This window comes from Ascaphus truei, chromosome 13 (assembly GCF_040206685.1).
Source record: "Ascaphus truei isolate aAscTru1 chromosome 13, aAscTru1.hap1, whole genome shotgun sequence".
Lineage (NCBI taxonomy): Eukaryota > Metazoa > Chordata > Amphibia > Anura > Ascaphidae > Ascaphus > Ascaphus truei.
In genome coordinates, this window is record NC_134495.1 from 12999920 (window position 1) to 13023241 (window position 23322).

At 45.2% G+C, this 23322-nt stretch overlaps 1 protein-coding gene across 4 annotated transcripts in view; it reads right to left on the reverse strand.

The window, feature by feature from the left end:
- Positions 1 to 23322, reverse strand: part of ARVCF (ARVCF delta catenin family member) — a 61337-nt gene that overhangs the window by 21462 nt on the left and 16553 nt on the right. For 3 of the 4 annotated variants that reach the window (XM_075568577.1, XM_075568573.1, XM_075568575.1), the window contains exons 4-8: positions 19075 to 19258; positions 13866 to 13983; positions 12247 to 12418; positions 7494 to 7511; positions 6504 to 6575 (exon numbers count right to left, since the gene is read on the reverse strand). In XM_075568577.1, the coding sequence (XP_075424692.1) occupies positions 6504 to 6575; positions 7494 to 7511; positions 12247 to 12418; positions 13866 to 13983; positions 19075 to 19258 (564 nt within the window). The remainder of the gene's footprint in view (positions 1 to 6503; positions 6576 to 7493; positions 7512 to 12246; positions 12419 to 13865; positions 13984 to 19074; positions 19259 to 23322) is intronic. The other variant, XM_075568576.1, reaches the window with a different exon arrangement.

The following is a 23322-nucleotide window of genomic DNA, read 5'->3' on the forward strand; positions in this document are numbered from 1 at the left end:
CTTATGCACTAAATGAACTAAAAACGGAAGAGGCCTTCACTTGTGCCTCTTTCCAAAAACTAGTCAGAACCCCAGGAAAAATGGATCTCCTTAGCTCAGTGTTTTTCAACCAGAGTTCCTAGGAACGCTTGGGTTACCCGGGCATCCCTAAAGGGTTCCCTGCAATGTTCTGGTCATTCGAACATTGTATCAAATGCAGAAGAATGTACAATGCATCTGATATCAGACGCGCTATTAGAGAAGGTTGGGGTTCCTCAGAATTTCACTTAGGGTTCCTTAACCAAAAAAAAAAAAAAAAAAGTTGGAAACCAGTGCCGTAGTTGATTAATGGAGCAAGAAAAATGGGTTTGCTGTAGTGAGACATGTCTCCGTAAGGGATACTTTAAGAGCCTCAATATTTTCTATTTCTCTACACGGCAAAAAACATTACACCACAAAAAATACAGACAAAAAGGCAAGTTCAAAAGAAATCTCCCCGTTTCACCAAAAGAAAAAAATGGGTGCACGCTTCTCATTTATTATACTTATTTATTCAGTTAATGCTCCAAAGTACTAAAAAAAATAATTAAAAATAGCCCGGCTAGTATTGCAATGATGGGTAAACAGGTCTGACATTGACTTACTTATTCGAGCTGTTCAATGGATGGATCTGTACTAATTGAGGTTATGTAGAGAGCACTTTATCTTCATGATGTTGCAGGAACACATGTTTCCTTCTAAAAAAGCTACAGCATGAAGGAGTTCTAGGCTGTAAAAACGGGGGGGGGGGGGGGGTGCTAATTTTGCAGCAGCAAGGTATTTAATACAAACTAAAGATTAAAGGCAACACTGGATTTCTGGAATCCCTGCCGCCCCGTCCAGCACTCAGTGATTTGGGGATTATTTTTAGAAGGAAATTCTTGTGGTCGAAGCCGTTCAGCACGGAATGAGTAATAACACTCCGAGGCTTACACGCAACTCTGTCAGATCTTAATCCATGGCTTCTCCTGTCCTCTAAATGCATTCGGGAACAGGAACGACTGGACACAAATCCTCAAATTAAGTGGCCGTTGCACTGGCAGCTCTGTTCAAAAAGGTCCAAGAAGGGAATCCGCTTTTAATTAAAGCAAAAAAGAACAGGTCTATTCTTAGCAACGTGGCATCGATATTTCATTGAACCACAAAGTGTATGAAGATCTGCTTGGATTTAAAAAACACAAACAAAAAAAATAATGATCAATGCATGTCTGGATGGATGACCAATATTAGTAATAGTGAATCACTTTTGATGTATTTCAGGGGATGCGGAAGGTAAAAAAAATAAATCTATAGAGCTTTCATATGTCTGAAATGTTTATTCAGTGTTGCCAATACTATACATCTCATATGGCTTGCGCCTCAACGCCTTGCAGATGCACTTACCAGATCACCCTAATATGCTCTCTGCAAGTTGTCCCTACTTACCACTTAGATTGTAAGCTCTTTGGGGCAGGAACTACTTTAGGTCTGCAGCACTTATTCTCACGGTGTGTTATAATACTAATGTCACATGTATAACTGCTATGTACATGGACAGCGCTATATAAAGATATACATCCATAGTTTGGAGGTCAAGCTGGATTTCTGGGGTGGGGGAGGCCACATTTCCGATACATTTTGAAGAGCCCCAATCATGTTTTTTGGTGTTCCTCCAAGAAGCGTTAGAAAATCAGGATGGATGCAGTTATAAGCAATATATTTCCACATTGCTGCACGGTCGTTTTTAAGGAAGGTCGGTTCCGTGGTGGAAACGCCCCCCTTTCATTGTAGTGGCGCAATGTCCTCTGATCATTTTCAGATGTCACGTCAAAGGAAGAGGTTAAAAAGTAGCTTAGAAAAAAAGACCAACCCGTGGCTGGTAGATTTGAAACGGACAGAGATTGTGCCGGCTCGGATTGAAAATGTCTTTGATCATTAAAGTCTCGTCTGCGTTTTAATGTGGTGAAGGACTTGCAGGAGAGGGAGGCTCTGGGATCTCATCGGAATGGCGGAGAGGAGGCAGCAGGAAGACAGGGCTGTCACTCAGGGAGTACGTTCAGAACTGGTAATGATGCCCGGAGTCACCCCGGACTACAAGAGCTTATTAGAGGGGAACGCACTCTCTCGATGTCTTCACGCATTACACCCCGCCCCATCACTCGCCCTTGTGTACCAACTGCCTGTGGGGCAGTCCCTCTGCAATTCCAACGCTGCGTTCGCAGCCTCGGTTTCCTGTGACACTGCATTGTACACCTCAACAAAAAACACAACTCACAATCAAGTCCCTTAACTTAATACAGTATTTGGCAAGTAAAGGGGTCTCTAGTGCAGGGGTTTCTCAACTCCAGTTCTCAAGGGCCACCAAAAGGGCAGGGTTTCAGGATATCCCTGCTTCAGCACCGGTGGTTCAATCAATGACTGCACCACCTGTGCTGAAGCAGGGAATAGTCTGAAAACCTGATCTGTTGGTGGCCCTTGAGGACTGGAGTTGAGAAACCCTGCTCTAATGTAAAAAGGGTCCTCCATAGTTACAGAAAAGCAGGGGCCTGGTTTATACATGCGTAGTTTTATTTATTTTTTACAAAGCATAAAAAAATCCACCTGAAATCTACAATAAAAAGGTTGTCGATAAACCACTATAAAAAAAAGTATTTGCATCCATTAAAAAAGCAGAACGCAGGTAAATACATAGAAAAGTAAAACGTGTGTTTTCATTTTTTTTTTTAGCAATCATCCGTTTATATTTCAAAGACTGAATGAAATCAATAATTAGAGCTCCGAGCCCAGTTTGTAAAGGAAGTTTGAAGGCAGAACCTCCTTTGTTGCAGCAGGGTAAGGCTCTAAAAACTGCCAGCCCCATGTAATGTGTCGGGGTAAACGGAGGTAATCACAGTTCGGTATATATTCTGGCTAAACTCCTATCGCCTCACGAGTAAGACGCGCGTCTTTGATGTGGCACAGCTACAAAGCTTTGTGCCAACGGATAGAGCCAAGCATAGGAGCTTATCCTGTCTGCAGTGGTTATGACTGTGAAAGGTGAGGAATATTAACAGCTTCGGGCTGTGCCTGCAGGATCGGTCCTCACGCGGAGGCGCCTCTGAATTCTCAGGGTTACCTATAAACCATAAAACGATGCTGTGATACAAATGGTCTCTGTGTATGCCGTGTTACACAGACTGGTCTCTTCTTCCTCTTAGCCTCAGATAGAATCAATATTAGGGACGCGAAGGTCAAGCCAACACTTGCTGTGTACATGGAGGCGGATCGATAACAGTGTGTACGGTGCACAGAGTACTGATATATATCAAAGAAGAGGGACGCAGGCAGGATACGAAAGGAAATGAGAAACAAACACTAGCGAATCTGGGTGCACAATGTTGAGGATGAAAGTGCACCTCTTACCATCAGAAAGGTTCAGATAATGGCATTGCATCCGTCAGACTAACTCTTGGTACCCTCGATGCTTAAGCCACAAGGATATGAGAGAGACCTTACAAGTCACCTCTCAAAAAGCTGGGCAACCTTCTTCCTGAAACCTCAGAAGCCCAACGCAGCAGAAGACCAAGCAATATCCTACGTGTTTTTTTTTTTTTTAAATAAATCAGTTCTGTACTATGAGAAAATACTTGTAGCATTTAATTTTTAAACAATTCTAAATTACATTTTTAATGTATTATAATGTAACAAGCATTTTTTGTTTCTTTAGCAACCATTTACAGAGTCACATCCCCTACCTCTTGTGAAACAGGCTCTAGCACAGCCCTTTTTGAGCCCTGCCCTCTCTCTCGCAGTGCACCAATTGTATCTAGTGACTGCCTGGTCACATGATCTTCCCCACAGAACTTTGTCATATTAATATACAAATGTGTTCCACTGACTGGCTGCTGAGTATTCTGCATTTAGTGAACCCCCGGTCCAAACCTTCGCCGATCAATGAAGAACGGATCGATCAGCAACTTAGCCAATGACTTATTGCGTGGATTGTATTGATGCACATATTAAAAAAGGGGGGGGGGGGGGGGAAATTAAATGTCCAAAAAACAAAAACAAACCCAGCAGCTTGAACTGCTGCTTAAAAGCCTTGATTCACTAAACGCAGATGAAGGCTGAAATTGTGTTGTAAAATATATATCTATCTATATATCTACTTTTTTTTTTTTAAATGAGGTAATTCTCTGTCTTCGCATAAAGCAACACAAGTTTGTACCGATGGGATTTGTTAAATTTAAGGGAAATTGGTTATTAATGCAAATGTCCTCATTAAGATACTATTCACAGACATATTGGGCTACCGCCAACAGATAAAGATTTGCGTTATCACCTACCCCAGGCTGGCGTTAGGCCTATCTTGTCTATGTTAATAATGGTCCCCATAGGCCTAGGCAAGATAATAGCCAACCTAGAATAAGTGATCAAAACATTACTATATTAACGTCTTGGTGGCTTATTCTAGATCTGCTGAAGCAGCCAAATCAGGCAGTTTCTGGACGAAAATCCACATTGGTCTACGGCCTTAATAACCACTTCAAAAGATATAGAATGACCCCCTAAGTAGCCAACCCAAGTCCAGCTGGCCACTTGGGCTCCAGATGGCTTAATATTTGCGCATTTTAAATGTTATGCTTTTTGTATTTTATTTGTAGGGTGCTTATGGGGTATGTTAACCCCTTCGCTGCCTGAAGACATTCCTTGGTAAAGCATCGGTAGCCTCAGATTTGTTCCATGTGTTATGGCAGGGGTGCACAAAGTGGGGGGCGCGAGATTCTCTGCGGGGCGCGGGGGTTACAGAGGCCCCACGCTTTTCCCGAAGGCATTTAAATTAAATGTCGGGGGAAGCGGCGAAGGCCTCTGCAACTCTAGCTCACCTTGGCTCAGATGTTTACTGTATCACGTGACGTCACGTTGCCATGGCAACAGTGACTTCAGAACGCCGGAGTCAAGGTAAGGAGGGGCGGGAGGGGGGTGGCACACATCTTTAACCTTTGCCATGACTTCCTTTAAAGCTGGGTATTCGTTACACATTGTGGACAAAGTATGATAAATTTGCCCACCACCCCAATGTAATCCCAAATCAAGCAGGTGCTAAAGTCTAATCTATCCCATGGGGTGCCCTTAAGATGTAGCTACTACGCCATGAGGTCTGGCCTTCCAGGGGCCCCCATGACATAGTAGCTACGGTATAATAATCCTGCTAGTTCATCTAGGGGAGATCATGTTCTGCGCCACATGATCCATCACCAAGTGGAATAGGAGGACGCCACCTCTTCAGTCAGCAGTGGTCCCGTGATGGTGAGTGCTGGAGGGGCTGGGACCTTCCAGTTGGGGAGATCTTTAACTTTATATTCTGGCGTTTTTGGTGCCTTATGGGAAATCAATATGGCTGCCAACAGACTCCCACAATGCTATCAGAGTCGACTACAACTTTTGACCCTCGTCACCATCTATGATTTAACTTTTTTTTTTACTGGCACTTAAAACAAGTAAATATTTTGGATCGTTGCTTTCATTAGGTTTTTATTTTATTTTTAAAGAAAAGCGGGGGGCATTCAGCTCAGAGGACATGGTAAATAGAAATGTAAATAGAAATCAAAATAGAAGTTAGGACTTTTCCTGATCTGGATTTACCATGGCGCGGTATGCACGACTATAATACTTTGGCCCAAACACCCAACGAAAACTCCAATTAAAATGAAATATTAGACATCGTTATAGACGTGCAGGCTTTTATAAACAAATGCATGAGGTTATAAATGAAACATGAATCCATTCGCTACATTTACAGGCTCTTCCGGCAGTAACAGAGTCAACAAGAGGATGTGGAATGTGAACTCTACTGACAAATCCCTGGAAGATACAGGCAGTAGACAGAAATCCAGAACATGTGCCAACCCAAACCTTCCAGTTAGAAGACGCTTTGGGGATTCCCAAAACGTCAGTCAACATATTCTGAGACGTGTTTTTTTCCTGAAAGAGAAACAAGCTGGAAACCACCAGCGCCCATGGGGTTGGGAATCACAATCGGCGTCCAAAAAGCAACATTTCAATCAATTCTTTGGGTCATCCCGCGGTGCTCAAGCCTTAGGCCAAGCCTATAGTGCCCCCGACGGCACCCGTCATCGCTAGCGAAAGTTGTATTTCGCTTTGCGGCGGCGTCGCGGGCGACTCGGGCATTGATTGACTCAGGGGCTGTAACATAAGGTGACAGACCCTGAAAAATCAAATATTACCGGCTTCCGAAAATCGCGTTGCCCCGTCGCGCTCAGTATAAGCGAACGTGGCGGCGACAATGCATTTGTTTTCGGCCGACGTTGCATCACCGTCACTATAAGCGCAGCCATAGGCATGGCGGCCATAGGCTGCGCTTATAGTGCCAGCGAAGTCACATCAAAACCGTCGCGTGCGCTTATTAGTATCTCTATTTGATTTTTCCAGCGACCGTAGCCTGACGTCACAGTCGCCGGCGCTATAAGCGCAGCCTTAGGCACAAGGAACAAATCCTACTGTACCTTTCGCCGATTCTGATCGCTTGGGCAGGTCGAGGGTATCGAAGTTCTTGTCTGCGTCACCGTTCTTCTTTCCTGAAAGGGAGACGCTGGAACTTATTGGGTTGCAAGAGATCAATGCAGACAAACCCAGAAGGGATTTACACACTGTATTAACAGATTACATTTAAATCCGCTCAATTTCGACAGTCCCTTTTGCACCTTTCTGTTGCCGCATGTTATTCATTCATTTCCAAGTATAACCCCATTCAGTGTCAGAGATGTGCAGCTCAGTGCAGACCCTCGGGAACAAGTTATAAGAAGGAATTTGGTGGGCATCATATAATCAAGCTGTAGAGTTAGACACAAATAAGGGAATAATGTGGTGTTCAACATTTTGCAGTACTGAATTAGCCACACAAGTAATTACTAGCCGTGAATAGACTGTCGCAGTGAGCTAGAGTTCTATGACTCGTGCTTTAGCAAAGCTATTAAAATCTGAGGCAATATGAAAACCTATTAAGAGCACAGACAGTATGAGTTTAATAACATAATTTGGATTATATTGGGGGGGGGGTTTACCCAGAGTTTTCATTATTCACATCTTTTTGATTGATACTAATACGCAGCATCATTTATTCCCCTAGGATGAAGTTAATCAATAGTACCAGTGAAAACATATGGTTGTATATTTGTATTGGACGCTATGTATCTGAAATCCTTGATTATATTATTATAGTGCATTTCTCCCCCCATCAGTTACATTAGCTGCATCTGAAACCCCGTCTCCCCATTTGTGTTAAATACTACACAGTGCCTCTGTGTGCGTTAATCAATATATCTGGATTTCTGTGCATCAATGAGAACACAGATGATCTCCTCTCGTGTGCCTTAAAAGGCCTGTTCCGCAAAGCACCTGGGTGTCAGGTAGAACCGAGCAACTGCGGTTTTGCTAGACGTGGAGGTGGCAGAAAGAATGAAGGGGGGAAAAAGCATAAGAATCTGCAGACTCACCTTGGTTAAACCACTCCTCTAATAAGCAGAAAAGCAAGAGAAGAAAGGTGAATTTACAGGAGGAAGAGAGAAAAGCAACAGGCAGAAATAAAAATGCTACAGTCGGAATAACCTGGATTAAAGCCGCAATTGCCCCCAAAAATGTATTCTTTCCCCCATTTATGTAAACCGGGAGTTCTATGATGCTGAACCATAGCACTCAATGATCAGAGGGACACTGCTGCCAGTACGTGTAGAGGAACACTGCTGCCAGTACGTGTAGAGGAACACTTCTGCCAGTACGTGTAGAGGAACACTGCTGCCAGTACGTGTAGAGGAACACTTCTGCCAGTACGTGTAGAGGAACACTGCTGCCAGTACGTGTAGAGGAACACTGCTGCCAGTACGTGTAGAGGAACACTGCTGCCAGTACGTGTTGCAAAGAAAAAACAAAAGATGTGTAGCGGCAATGTCCTCTCGCGATGTGGTCAATTGAAAGCAGTGACATCATCAGTGACACCGAGTGAGGCTGAAGCCACTGGGTCATATGGTTTCTGCCAGACAATAAATCTTAAAAGGGGAGTTTAACATTTTTATATATCTCAAGAAGCAAGGGGGTGGGGAGGGGGTCCCACCACTTCAGAGGATCATGTGTGCGCGCATGCGTATATATACATACATACATACATACATACATACATACATACATACATACATACATACCACACACAACAAAATTAACACAGATCGGTGCTTTAGAATCTTCTCCGAACGTAGTTATATGTTTGTATAGAAGACAAGGTAACACGTGTGTGTCCCAATGGATAGTTATAAAGTATCAATATAAAATGTGCTAGCACTGGATGGCTAGTGTATTGCAGGGACCCGGAGCATCGAAAGAGCTGCAACATTCTTTAAAATGTAGCCTATTATTGGAGGGACGGTAAGAAGTCCCAGATGCCCTGTAGCTTAGGCAGACCGGTCCTTAATTTAGGGATTTTCTGTAGCTGTATTCTGCTTCCCCATCCAGGAGCTTACGGGGATACTGAAGGGCACTAAACACCAAAGCTGCCAGGTGTCTATATCCTTAACATTGTGAGTAGCAGAGTACACTGGATACTGACAAACTAGGCTCTTGAGTCATTGCCAGCAACACCAGGGCTGGATTTATACACGGTGTCTGATCCCAGTTTCTGCACCCAAACAATGCTCAGCAATAAATCGTCTCACTGCTGTAGGAAATGTTTGGCTGCATTGGGAATGGTATACAGGGAGAGCAGTCGTTCCTGGAGGTGTTTGAAATGTTACCGTTTGCGCTACTACATGACAGTAATGATACAGCTTGCAGCGAAACAGCTGTGTGAGGTTGTAAACCTCTCCGAGGGGGTGTTCTGTAACACAATGAAGCCCTTTCCTCGATTGACATGGCTGCAGCATTCCTGTCTCCGTACTGCAGCATCTCTACTGCTCCTACAGACAGGGGCCAGTTTACGTGGCAAAAGTGAAAGCTGCATATTAAGAGGAAGAGGGGGTGATAGCCAGACGCAAGGCCAAAGCAGGCAAGTGTGTGACAAAGACACACACACACACTAAAAATAGCACAGGTGGTGTATTTGCATGTCTCAGACAGGTCTGCAACCCTGCTTTCTCCATTATCCCTTAGCAAACAGCGCTTCCACTGCAGCCAGGAATTCTGGGTAATAACATGCAAATGAGAACACTGTGTCGCTAACGCACATGCCAGTCATGTTTTATCCCTCTGCTTCAGGCACCAAAAGAAAATTGAGGGGGGAAAAAAAGGGGGTGAGGGGGAAAAAAAAAGGGGGTGGGGGGGGGCGCAAATCCCATGAGACAAGTGTCACAGAAAACTCCATAACGGGGCACTCAGGGGGTAAAAAGTATATCAAATGTATTAAATATGCAACTGGTGGTAGGACAAACAAGACAAACTATAATCAAAACACTAAAAACATGTCTGTGGACCTTCCCCAAAGAATTAGTCACAACAGTAATATAAATGAAATGCTGTAACGCACCCTAAAATATGTCCTAATAGTAGGGTGTCAAGTGACAAAAGAGCACCTCAGATAATACTGAAGGTACTAAAACCTCACAGTGATCCCCAAGGTCCAGGAGGGGTTAATGAATGACCTCTCCTGAAAAAAAAAATATGGGATATCTGCACAGGCAGCTGGATAGAGGAAAAAATGCACATAACCTCAAGACCAGGCGTATATATAAACCTCAAGACCAGGCGTATATATAAATACCTATCAATAGGTAGCAACACGTGTGCAGCCTGGTGGAAAAGCAGTAACAGTTACAGTGTCAACTAGAAACCCTTCGCAACAAATCAAGTTTTTATTAGAGTTTGTCTGGTTTGTTCTGCCATCAATTGTATATTTAATAAATTTGATATATTTTGTTCCCACCCCAAGTGCCCCCGTTATGGAGTTTCTGTGAATCTTTCCTTGTGGGATTTGCTCTCTTTTTCCCCCTCTCTTTTTTTGTTATAACTTTCTATTTACTCCAGGGAGCACCACCTGTATTTTATAAGTTAGGGTGTGGTTTTATTATCAATTTGCTAGTAGTGCTGTTCTCAGCCCTTTGTTCTCAGCAAAAGAAAATAGACTGATCTACACTGGCGACACACTTTATTCGAGCTCGGCTAGTCCCACGAATTCGGGTATACCCGGGTGTATTGAGGTTTGTGACTGTTTTCTGCCCGAGTGCATTGAGTTATTTTCCAGGCAGGGATTGAAGCATTTTATTCCCGCTGGCTGCAATACTGCACAGTATATATATATATACTGCATTACAATTCATGAATTTATGCCATCTGGTAGACACGCGAAGCATTGCAGCCTATTAAATCCTAATCATTATCATTTAACAGATCAGCCGCCCGTCAGCCAGGCATGAACCCAGGCTGGGAAGGCAAACGCAACGGGGCTTGTCAGAGGTGAGGAGCGGCGCATTCCAGGTATCTGCCAGGTACATACTGGGTATTTGCTCGAATAAAGTGTGTCGGTGCAGTATCTCTGAAGCTGGACCTTTGGCTAACCCCACTTAACAGACCAGTTCAAAAAGTCAAGAAGGGAAGAGTCTTATCACACACATCTTTTCCGCCGCTGGATGTTGCACAGCCGCTGGATGGAGAAGGCTGTCCCCTAGCTTATCGGCAATGAAAAACAAGGGGTCAAACGATGAAAAATGAACACTCGCCCTAAATGATGCACAGAGTACATGTCGGAAAGCATGGGATCATTGGGTGAGAAAGCACAAAAAAAGGTCAAATCTATGGACGTGCATCTCTCCTAGCAATTTCGCGGCCATGTAAATTCCACTTTCTCAGCACTGGGAATGGCTGTCTCAAGATTTAGTATGGTAGAGAGGAGTACGGTGTTCAAACATGACTGTTATACATCTTAAGATAACCACCTAGAAATTGTGTAACTTGTTGAACTGCTCAATATATAGTACACTTGAAATAAAAATTCAATGTTTCTCCTCTCTGTATTAACTACTCATTTTGTAAAGTAGATACAATTGTACAGCACTGCATACACATTTTTAGTGCTATATACTATATAGGATGAAAAAAATGTTGTTTTCCTTAATTCAGCCTATTTTCTTTTTCTCCGCTCATTCACGCTTCCCTCGTTATTACAAAGCTACAGTATCACCTGTGCGCCTTCCGTATTTTTAATAAACTTTCTCTCGTCCTCTGGGGAACGCGTGGTTACGGAGAAACCACAAAAGCGCCCCCGTGTTTGAAAGGAAGCCTGAAGAATTAAATAGAACCTCATTTGCCCTGTGGCAGACTATCAGTTTGTGAATCTTGCTGGTTAATAAAACCGGGCTTGAAAGACAGCCTGCTGTGCATCTTCAGCACCGTGCATGCTCTGCTCCGTGTCCACGTATTAATAAGGAGCAGAGAGTATCCGGAACCACATGCTCAAATCTACTGGAAACCAAAATTTGCCATCTCCCTTGTTTCGGGAAGCTACGCTGTGTTGGAGAGCCGTGTTATTTTCACTTCTGGTGTGTTCCACCGCACAAAACGGATAAGGATAGGCCGATATGAACAGTCGCAGCAGAGGGAACATTGCCCGCAGACAGGGGAAGCGCCATTCACAGTTTATTACGTGCGACAGGACAAGGCATTTAACTGGAATCCAGCCTTTACAAACAAACAAACACACACAAGCAATGCAGGTTTAAACAAGCCAGACGTTGTCCAACTCAAGGTGATAAGGAGTTTCAGGATGGCTGCAAACAAAGAGGAAGCTGTTTACCCTTTGAGTTAATAACCCATCAACTCCATAAAGGTCTATAACTACTTTGCTGTAATGTACTGATTAGCACCACACCGTGCCTCTATCTGGGAGCAGAGCGTGTAAGAAATGTTCCCCGCCCATGGGACATTTCTTTTTTTTAAAATTGGGGACAATAAAATGACACTTCAATAAATAACTGAACGTGCAAAACTTAACGGCCTTGTAATATCCAACTTGTAAAGCTAGGAGTTACACCAGGAGTTGGGTTGACAAGTGGTGAATGCATACGCCAAGTTTGTGATGCCTCAGTGCCATGGTTTGCAAATGTACAAGTCCAGCTGGGAATGTTAGCGCCTGTGGGGAATATTTAGTGTTGAGAAACGGCTTTGCCCTTGCAGTCTTTCCTGGAAGAGAAGGGTTGCAGTACTGGACATCAAACACACCCCTTAATGCCAGACACAAAGTCCCACCCGCCCCTCCTGCGTCCTCCTCACCTTTAGCCTTTTTGCCCCCGAAGCAGCCGGCATCATCTTTCTTCTTCTTCTGCTGCCCCCCAATGCCGCTTTGCTGGTTGGCTTCAATATCGTGGTATCTATCGGCCCCGGGCACCTCCTTGTGAACGTGGTATGACAGGTTACGCATGATGCACACGCAGTTCTCCACAGACTAGACAACAGAACACAGGAAAGGAAGATGAAGTGTTAGAGACATTCACTGATACATTAGAGTCTGTAAAAAACCTCAGGAGCGCTGGTCAATCACAAGCCCTTTAGGGAGAAGGTATCTAATGGTGCACACTTATCTGTACGCGATACATGCAAATTTTAACTCTAACCACCCAACAGTAATTAGGAATCAAACAGATGTACAACTTGCTACAAGACCTTTCCAAGGGAGGAAAGTAGAGAGCCGGCACACCAGAAGACTTTTGATGCAATGGTGAAGGTTTATTGAGCGATCAATGTTTCGGTCAAGGACTAAATAGCGACCAAAACGTTGATCTCTCAATAAACCTTTACACTCAAAACTCCTCCGGAGTGCCAGCTCTTTACTTCATGTCTGAACTCCGAAGCTTGTGGAAGTCTTGGCATACTACTGGACTACGACGAGTAAGGAGTACTCCTTTTGTATTTATCATAGACCAGTTGTTTCCAACTTTTTTTTGGTTAAGGAACTCCAAGTGAAATTCTGAGGAACCCCAACAATCTCCAATAGCGCGTCTGAGATAAGATGCATTGTATATATTCTTCTGTATCTGATACAATTTTCAAATGACCATAAAATTGCGGGGAACCCTTTAGGGGTGCTCGGGGAACCCAATGGTTGCTAAGAACCCTGCTTGAAAAACACTGTCAGAGACCTTTTCAAGGGATAGTCCTCTGAAGTTTGCACATGATGGAAACACTGGAAATAGCTGGTGTTCAAAATACAAAGAGGGATGTAGATTAATGAAAATAGCACACTGTTATACCAACGTTTCCACCACAACTGGACATGTCATAAGAAGAAAGGGGTGGGGTGGGGGAGAGAAAGCATGTACTGGTAAGGCTGGGGCCATAGAGGGGTTAGCAGGTCTGAGGCGCGCTGAGGCTCGCCTGCTGGAATCTGCGTGATTTCATGCCCATGCAGGCGAGCCAGCGGGCGCGATCGGGAGGCGGGGCAGTGACGTCGCTGGGCAATCGCCAGCGACGCACCGATGTCAACGCGCCGTGACGTTGACGTTGCTTCGCGCTGATTGGATGTTTTCAGCCGACAGCGCTCTGAAAAACAGCGTGGCTGTCGGCTGAAAAATCCAGCGCCTCAGCACGCCTGCGGACGCTCGCGTGAGCCCCCTCTAAAGACATCCTCATGGAGGATATAGGGGCTCAGCGCGGAGCGTCCGCACGGCTCAGCACGGACGTGCCTTCTATGGACTCAGCCTAATAGTACCAGGCTACATTGTGAAATGGCAAAGTAAAAAAAAAAATAAAAATTTAAAAAAATAAATAAGGGGGGGGGGGGGGCAGGTGTTGGTCTGTGTGTCATCTTCAGTTAACCTAGTGAGCTTCCAGGTCCTGGATGAGATGGGTGCTAGTGCAGACGGAATGTGCCAGGAACCACTGGGAAACCTCACCTTGTTGTCGGTGTCCTTCTTTCCAACGGCAGACTGTAGAGCGTGAAGCAAAGCATCCACCAGCCCGTCACACTCCCGCAGCCTCCTCCGAGCTTCGGGCCCGTCAGAGCTCACGTTCCTGAGAGCCAGGGAACAGAAAGAAGGAAGAGTGAAGACGAGAGATTCGGAGGCTCAGTAATGCGTGCACGCGTGTAACGGCTGAAAAAGTAACTTGGGCGGTAAAAAAAACCAACAAAAACTGCCATGGTGTTGGATGAACCTGGTTCGGATCCCAGCGTCAGCTCTCAAGCAATAAAACTAGGATTGTAAGTTCTTTGGGACAGGGAAGAATTGTGCTGGGGAAAAAAAGTCACAGTACAATACCGTGTACAGTGTCCATGCTATACAAGAAAAAAAGCATTATTTTATATTTAATGTACATATAATATAAGCTACAAAAAAACCAAAAAAACAGTGTCCTTAAAGTAACACTACCTTGTGGCTCTCAGATACCTGTTACTGAAGCGTTTAATACAACAGAAAAAAAAAAAAGTCCACTGCAATGAACAGAACCGCCAATTTATACTTTGCTTGTGAAGCATTAATGTGGTGTGTAACTAGGTTACATCTCCGCTCTTAGAAGCACTGCATCATTTATGCACACGAGTAGTACAACCACTATGGAAAGACAGAACTCGGATGCCTTTCTATATGTAGGAATGAAGTCTGCAAATTAGAGCCCCGGGACCTGCTCTGATTACAGTACAGTACGGAGCTGCCAAGATTTTTATGGCGTCTAAGGGGACGCCAAACTTACAGCCACATTATCGCTCCTACAACAGCCAGGCTCTTGTTAAATGTTTATTTTTTTTCAAATCATTTTATCACAGCCGGCTCGGTTTAGCCTTCAAAAACCTTCAAACCCTAGTGTAGTTAGCGTTAAATACTTTATTCCCATCTCCCCCCCCCCCCCCCCCTCCGGGTCAGCGAAATGTGTCCGAGGCCGCACAGGTTATTGAAGGGGGGGGGGGTCGCAGAAAACATAGGAACATTCCTGTGAAATGCAGTGTTACCCAGATCGCAAAGGCGGATAAGGCTTCAATGTAATTCATTGTGAAAGCACTAATTCCCAGCCACTTTCCCCGAGACAAACTCGACATTAATCACTATTAATAGAGGGAGAATAGGGTGGTAGGACACCGAGTCATTCCCACACAAGAGACTTTCTTCTTTCCCTTCTGTATCTGGAGACAGGGGGCTCCTAAAAAAAAAAAAGGTAATGGGAAGACAGCAGCCCGCACTAGCCATCAAGGCATCAGCATTAAGCTGAGGGAGAGAACTGACATGATCCGTCTTGCAAAATGCAGCCATTAAACCAGCGTCTGTCAACAGGTTGGGATGGATTTGCATTCATAGGATCTGGTGGCCACTGTCCTGGTGCAAGCCAAAGGAATGTGGGCGTCGGGATGAGCAGTGACACACCATGTTCCATCCTATAATCTCCTAATGATGATTAGATTAATTATGGTGCATTATGGGATTTGCATATCAATGAGGCTGTTCAGGTAAAAATGTTTTAGTAAATAGTGTGTACAGTATGTTCATTTGTATCGGTCACAAAATAGCAGCAGCCCAGTCTAACTAACCCATAAACCGTTCAAATAAATTACCCAATGTCACTTAATCCCTACAACGGTGAAAAGGGATCAGCCACAGCAATTTCAGGGGCCCGTCTAATGAAAATTGCACAAGCTTCATAAATGGTAATCAGCCAATGAATTTGGAGGTGAAGAACTGCGCTGGGAAAGGGACTCCTATAGATGGGCCGTGAATACTTTGCTCCCTTAGGTCTCGGACATAGTAGTAGGCGCATGCGGTGGAGCGCATGGCGCCGCGTGCGCCTGTACGAGAAGCGATCCATGTCCTGTAGGATTCCTATGACGTGCGTGACGGGGAGGTCGTGACGTCACGCGAGCGGTTCGCCCTCGTTGGCCGAAACGCGCACGGAACCCGGCCGTCCCGCGACAATTAAAAAAATGTTCACCGCGCCAAAAAAAAATCGGCCGCGCCCTCGCTCGTGCGCTCTCTGCCCGTCTTCATTGTGGTACGGCCTTTGGTTTGTGGACGCGGCATCACATATGCTGCATTTCGACAGCTGATCACCTCTGCACAGTTCCGGCAGCAGTGGCGACATACTCCTGCTCATTCAACACATTTTCTAACGGATCGTCTTTGGTGTTAAGCAAAGATTTGCAGCCTCATTAGAATGCATTATTTAGTTACCCAATAACGAGTCCGCATAGGAGTAAAACCACAGTGTTTACTTCCCATTGCAACAACTGAAGAAGGGTGTTTATCCCTTTAGTGCCAAAATAAATACAACGCATGCTACTTAGGCTTTGACGGGTTTAACGATGGAGCTCTATTTCTTTTCTTTTCTTCCCACAAATTACATTTCGGTTACAATTGAATCATAGATAATTATTATGACATGTTATACGGTAACAGCGCGTGGCTCGATGGTGATCTGTTCCATCACAACATGGTTAAAACGTTGTACCTTTTATGTCACTGGAAACGTATATTTTGCTCAGAAAAAGCACGGGAGCAGAATTCCACTCTACCCAATTTCCGCCACAATGCAGGGCTGCTTTCCCGATTTTTATCCTGAAATGACCACGGGCTCCTTCGATAAGCTTATTACTTCCAACTTGCCCAATGCCTCCCCTTGTGCGCATTAGGCGCTTGCAGAAAAAACAGGCCTGAACCTGGCCTGAAGCTACCCAAAAAGGGTTCCATATACTTTTAGCAATGGCCGTCTTTGTACGTTCATTACTTTCAGCATTCATGAAACCACTCTGGAGAATGGATAGTGTCATTTGAGATTGGCAAAGCCACTGCAGCAGAATTGTACCATCATCCACAGAATGGAGTTATCAGTAGAAAGCTTACATACAGTCTACAAGTCTATAAATCCAGCTCACTCCTGCTAATGCATTTAGGAAGTGTAATCCCACTTGCCAAAATCCTTAAAAACTTTTTTTTTTTTTTTAAATTGTGCTTTCTTGACGTTATCCTGATCTAATACTTCATCGTTAAATCAGTGGTTGTCTATTTACTTGGAACATGCAGCGGCAGCAAAGTTTATTCAGGTCAGGGGTATATTTCACACTTCCTCGCAGTCCTAAAATCACTGCAACTTCTCTTTAGCTAGACATGCACTAGGAAATGGAGTGCATGGGGGTACAGATTTGGGGCTGTGCTCGTCATTTTGGATTACACAAAATGTGCTAAAATCAGCTCAGAGAGGTCCGCAAAGGACTGGTCTGCTAAATGTCAGTCCCTTCAACAGCAGAAACGCGGTGACGCGGTGACGCAGTCAGCATCTTACATTATGAAAGACAACAATGTACCAGGCTGTTGAGAAAGTACTTGGGTAGTAAATTATATATATTTCGAAACTGACTATATAGCATAAACCCCTTAAGAGTGCTTACAGATTACCAAAACGTCATATTTTATTTATACTTGGTTCTTGGACCACTTACATATGTGGATTCGGTCTTCTGGTAAAAGAAAATACTTCCTAAAATGTATTTTACGGTGGAAAAAAAATATATATCATTTCTCAATGGTGGGAGTCAAAGAAGTAAATCGAATGCATCAGTTTTCACCATTATTACTCGCCGATGTTTGTTTTCTAGGGGGTTACATAACGAAACGGTGAATCTTTGCTAACTGAAGCTGCGGTTTTAGTCCCGATAAAGATATATTTCATTGGCCGGATACCAGCAGGGGATTTAAACTCCTTTAACAGGAAATGAACATTGCCTTCTCGTCTCATGTTCTATGCAGGTTGCCTTGTTATGGATTCATGCAGCATGCGGAAAAGCTTTTGATCTCCGCGTTCCAGGGGGCCTGGAATGGAACCCAGTAATGCAATCTTCCTCCAATTTTTGGAGCCATTTAAATTCACCATGAAAGTAAGCGGCGCTGTAGGGAGTGCAGAGCTACGTCAGAGCCAAAAGATCTGAATCTCAACCTGAAGTATCACCTTCCAGGTGATTAAAGTTGGTTGTTATCCAGCGATACCAAGTACTTTTCTAGAGGAAATAAAATATTTAAAAAGAAAAAAAAAAAAAGTACACGTACCTCACTATTTTCATGAACAAAGTTTTTAAAAAGGTATAAAAAAAAAAAAAAAAGCTGTGCTACCATGTTGAGCATGATTGAATTCAAGCACTATTTTTTTCTTTTAACACACTTTATATATCAATGCACATTTCTTATATAAAACTTTAAATATTGCCTGGTCCTGCACTCCTAGACAGTGAAGCAATAAGTGTCCTGTTTCTACCCTCTTCTCCGGTAATATGGAGCTGTGTTTTGTAGAGTTAACAGCAGCTAAAACCAGCGTTGGATACTCATTAACCAACTGGAAATGGGGTCTCTAAGAGGTGAAGCAGCTTAGAAAGAATCATTTAGTGAACTCTTCTCTCAGAAATTAAGTTGGCAGCAGGTATTATGGAAAGAGAAGCAACTGAGAATCGACCTATTGATCTTCTGGCACTTGAGGGACTGAAGATCTAATTCTAGCGCTAATGCAGAAACGTTCAAAGCAGCTGTGAGACAATGAGAAAAAAACACCATCAGTTTTATACGGCTGGGGGAGGATACAAAATCACCGAAAACACAAGAGGATGGGAAGACGGATGCAACAGTACCACCCGCTTATACCCTGCCTTCCAACTCTGCTCAGGAAGTGCAACCTATAAGCAGTGGTGGACTTCCCTTACTGCCGCCTGTAGGCAGAAATCCGTCACTGCCTATAAGGGTGCGGGTAAGATAGAACGGTCGCCATCGTTTTCATTATGAAAATATCAATTACGAGGATACATCCCACGATGGTTCTGTAACCTTAAGTGGACAGCCACACCTTACCAAGTAGCAATTGGGTCTGTCCAACAAGCAAAATCCCACCCAGATCCATTTTACACTGCTAAGAACAAGTATTATTTTTCGTTTTTGGGAGAGAAGGAGCCTGGGGATGGAAGCAACAGCCTCCGTAAAAGGAGAGGGTGCATTATGAGAAAGCCACATTATCCTGTCCCGGCATAGACACGATTAAATAATTTATCAGAGTTAGACCTCAATGGCCATTAACTGGATTGCATATCAAACAGGAGTCCCAGCGATATTTACAATTGGTAAAGTAAAAAGATGGCGATACCTTAAACAGCCCGATGTGTTCTTGAACACGGTTGACCATTCTGCATCCCGGGGTTTGGAGTCTTCGTTGGGCTCATTCTCCCAGCCGGAGTGAGGGATGATCACCTCATTGGTGAGTGTTTGAAGGCCATGGTTGATAATCACCATCTTTAAGGGTTCGTAAGAAGATAGGTTCCACAGAGTGCCTTAGGAGATACAAGCAGAAAGTTGGAAACATGTTTGCCTGTGGATTTGGGCAGCCAGAGCCCAGAAGAGAAAGAGAAAACAAAGGGCAGAAAGATGTTGGAAATGTTGGTGATGAGCTAGATTCACAAAACTAGCCAATAGGAGAGTTAAAAATCACTTCTGCAACTGAATGTAGTCATGTAATACACGTATCGTTCCCCAAACAGGAAAGTTTAAGCCCTGAGACAACCTCAACACGCGTGTACTGGACTTACAGTGAAGTGGATGCCACACCTGAACTAATACAGTCAATGTTTATCTTATAGCTTAATAGTTTATTAACTTTACAAAGCCAGGCTCAATTGTAACTCCAAGAAGCAGAACTACCAGGAACACAAAACATATGTATTATTTCCCTTAATGGATCGCAAAAGAAACAATGTACATAAAAACAACAACAATAAAAAATTCTGTTACATTGGTATTACACCCCCAAAAAGGTTCACGCAGATGTTGCCGGGGACCTCTGAGATGTTGATGGGGATGTGGACACATAGGAGACCTGGCACATATTTGGTGGCATTGGCCAGTAATGCAGACGCACCGGAGGACAGTTCTGAAACTAATAAAGGATGTGACAGATATCACGATCCCGTTAGATCCAATTCTAATCATTCTGGCTAAACCCACGGAAGATGTGAACCACTATACACTTAAATTGATCCTGCATATCTTAACGGCGGCTAGATGTACTGTATCAGCAGCGTGGAAAAAGACACTCCCGCCGTCCAGAAGGGAGGTTATTAGAAGGGTTAACGAGGTTCAATTAATGGAGAAACTTATTCTTGAATCATACCACAAGGAAGTATGATAGGGTCTGGGAGCCCTGGAATGTTGGATAGGGGCATGACCCCAGAAGGAGAGAGGGTCTGGGAGCCCTGGGATGTGTATAGGGGCATGACCCCGGAAGGAGAGAGGGTCTGGGAGCCCTGGGATGTGTATAGGGGCATGACCCCAGAAGGAGAGAGTCTGGGACCCCTGAGATGTTGGATAGGGGCATGACCCCGGAAGGAGAGAGGGTATGGGAGCCCTGGGATGTTGGATAGGGGCATGAACCCGGAAGGAGAGAGGGTCTGGGAGCCCTGGGATGTTGCATAGGGGCATGACCCCAGAAGGATAGAGGGTCTGGGAGCCCTGGGATGTTGCATAGGGGCATGACCCCAGAAGGAGAGAGGGTCTGGGAGCCCTGGGATGTTGGATAGGGGCATGAGCCCGGAAGGAGAGAGGATCTGGGAGCCCTGGGATGTTGGATAGGGGCATGACCCCGGAAGGAGAGAGGGTCTGGGAGCCCTGGGATGTTGGATAGGGGCATGACCCCGGAAGGAGAGAGGGTCTGGGAGCCCTGGGATGTTGGATAGGGGCACGAGCCCGGAAGGAGAGAGGGTCTGGGAGCCCTGGGATGTTGGATAGGGGCATGACCCCGGAAGGAGAGAGAGGGTCTGGGAGCCCTGGGATGTTGGATAGGGGCACGAGCCCGGAAGGAGAGAGGGTCTGGGAGCCCTGGGATATTGGATAGGGGCACAAGCCCGGAAGGAGAGAGGGTCTGGGAGCCATGGGATATTGGATAGGGGCACGAGCCCGGAAGGAGAGAGGGTCTGGGAGCCATGGGATATTGGATAGGGGCACGAGCCCGGAAGGAGAGAGGGTCTGGGAGCCCTGGGATGTTGGATAGGGGCATGAGCCCAGAAGGAGAGAGGGTCTGGGAGCCCTGGGATATTGGATAGGGGCACAAGCCCGGAAGGAGAGAGGGTCTGGGAGCCATGGGATATTGGATAGGGGCACGAGCCCGGAAGGAGAGAGGGTCTGGGAGCCATGGGATATTGGATAGGGGCACGAGCCCGGAAGGAGAGAGGGTCTGGGAGCCCTGGGATGTTGGATAGGGGCATGACCCCAGAAGGAGAGAGGGTCTGGGAGCCCTGGGATGTTGGATAGGTGCATGACCCCGGAAGGAGAGAGGGTCTGGGACCCCTGGGATGTGTATAGGGGCATGACCCCAGAAGGAGAGAGGGTCTGGGAGCCCTGGGATGTTGGATAGGGGCATGACCCCAGAAGGAGAGAGGGTCTGGGAGCCCTGGGATATTGGATAGGGGCATGACCCCAGAAGGAGAGAGGGTCTGGGAGCCCTGGGATATTGGATAGGGGCATGACCCCGGAAGGAGAGAGGGTCCGGGACCCCTGGGATGTTGGATAGGGGCATGACCCCAGAAGGAGAGAGGGTCCGGGACCCCTGGGATGTTGGATAGGGGCATGACCCCAGAAGGAGAGAGGGTCCGGTCCGGGAGCCTTGGGATGTTGGATAGGGGCATGACCCTCTCTCCTTCTGGGGTCTGGGAGCCCTGGGATGTTGGATAGGGGCATGACCCCAGAAGGAGAGAGGGTCTGGGAGTGCAAAATATGGTGTTTATCAAATGTTGTATGATCTGTAATGTGACGGTTGTGTTTGTAAGTAATGTGATACAAAAATGGCTTGTTCCCACCTTTTTTCTTTTTCTGTACCCCTTCCTTTCCCATTTATATTTGAAAAATCTAATAAAAATATAAAAGTTAAAAAAAAAACAACAACAAAAACAATTTGATCTGTTGGAGGGGGGGGGGAGGGACAGGGTGGGGGTGTATTGGGGACCAGAGTTGAGAACCCAAAAGGTATGAAATCATTTCTTTAGTTGGAATTACTCTAGGAACAAAAGCTGAAGTGTGGTGAAGGGTAAGAGACGCGCAGTATATTCCCGGCTTCTCAGCGGTGCCGGGTACTTCATCATCTCAAGAGGTCATTTCCAGCGCAGTGCGACTTTAATAAACATTTGTATGAGCAATTGGATCACAATATGCAGATAAAGAAGACCGTGGCTGTGGGAAAACGGGGCACAACTGGGATCAAATCAGTGGTAAGCAACGCCAATACTATCCTCATTCATCAAGCAAACCATGCCCTGCCATCGCCAAGTGCAGAGCGCCATCCCTAACTAAATATCTGCTGAGAACATGTGTTTTACAGCAGCGTCCCATCCGTCAGGACACACATAAATAAAGCAATGCAGCTTTCTGACTGCGACCAGATTACTGCTTCTTATCGAGCCGCCTGTCATTTCGGGTTTCTTTGTACGAGGCGAAACAAGAGCGGATACAGTTTCATTCCGACAGCGTGAGCCAACGCCACCTTGGGACAGGTTGGAAAAGGGCTCCTTGTAATAACGTCTGTCCCTATTTACAGGTTTCAAGAAGGACGCGCGATCCCCCAGAAATGTTCTGCGATCATGGGGGACCTTTTACAACATGCCTGTGTGCCAAATGTAACAGCTTTAGGGAATGATCATGCAGTGCCATAGAGGCCCTCCCAATATGGAAATCCATTGCATTAGTAAACAGGAGAGTGGAAGGCTAGTGACTTAACGCTGGTTACATACTTCCCTGGTTTGGGAGTAAGTAGGTGCTACTCTGCACTAATGTATATTTTGCGAATGGATATGTTTTTTTTTCCCCCTTCAAATGTAAGCATTTGCGCCTCACAGCTTATCCAATTATGAGACACAAAAGGCCTTAATTACCCATATTTAGTACTGTATATTCACTTAAAGATGTTTTCCCACTTAGCAGGTAAAAAGAAAAACATTTTTAAACTAAAAATCAGTGTAATTGGCTTCCTTTAAAAGATGTAATCACTCTTAAAGCAGCAATACAGGTTTCATGTAAATGGTTTGATTACAGGAGTTAAGCGGGGGGTCTCGGGAGCCAAACTGTGTTCATTTTAGCTCCGGGAACCCCCTGCTTCCAGAGATAGTTACTTCCGTGGGAGGTGCCGGTATCTGTGGAGTTTAAAGGTCACGCGGGACAATAGGAAGCCGCAGGGGATGACGTCACAGCTTCCCATTGGCTCGCAGGACATTTCAACGCCGCAATTATGTTAGGCACACAGTTCCCTGGCTGCATAGATACTGGCATCCATATGAGGCAAGTATCTCTGGAAGCAGGGGTCCCAAGAACTGAAATTAACAGTCCCGCTCCGAAGACCCCCGCTTCAAAAACC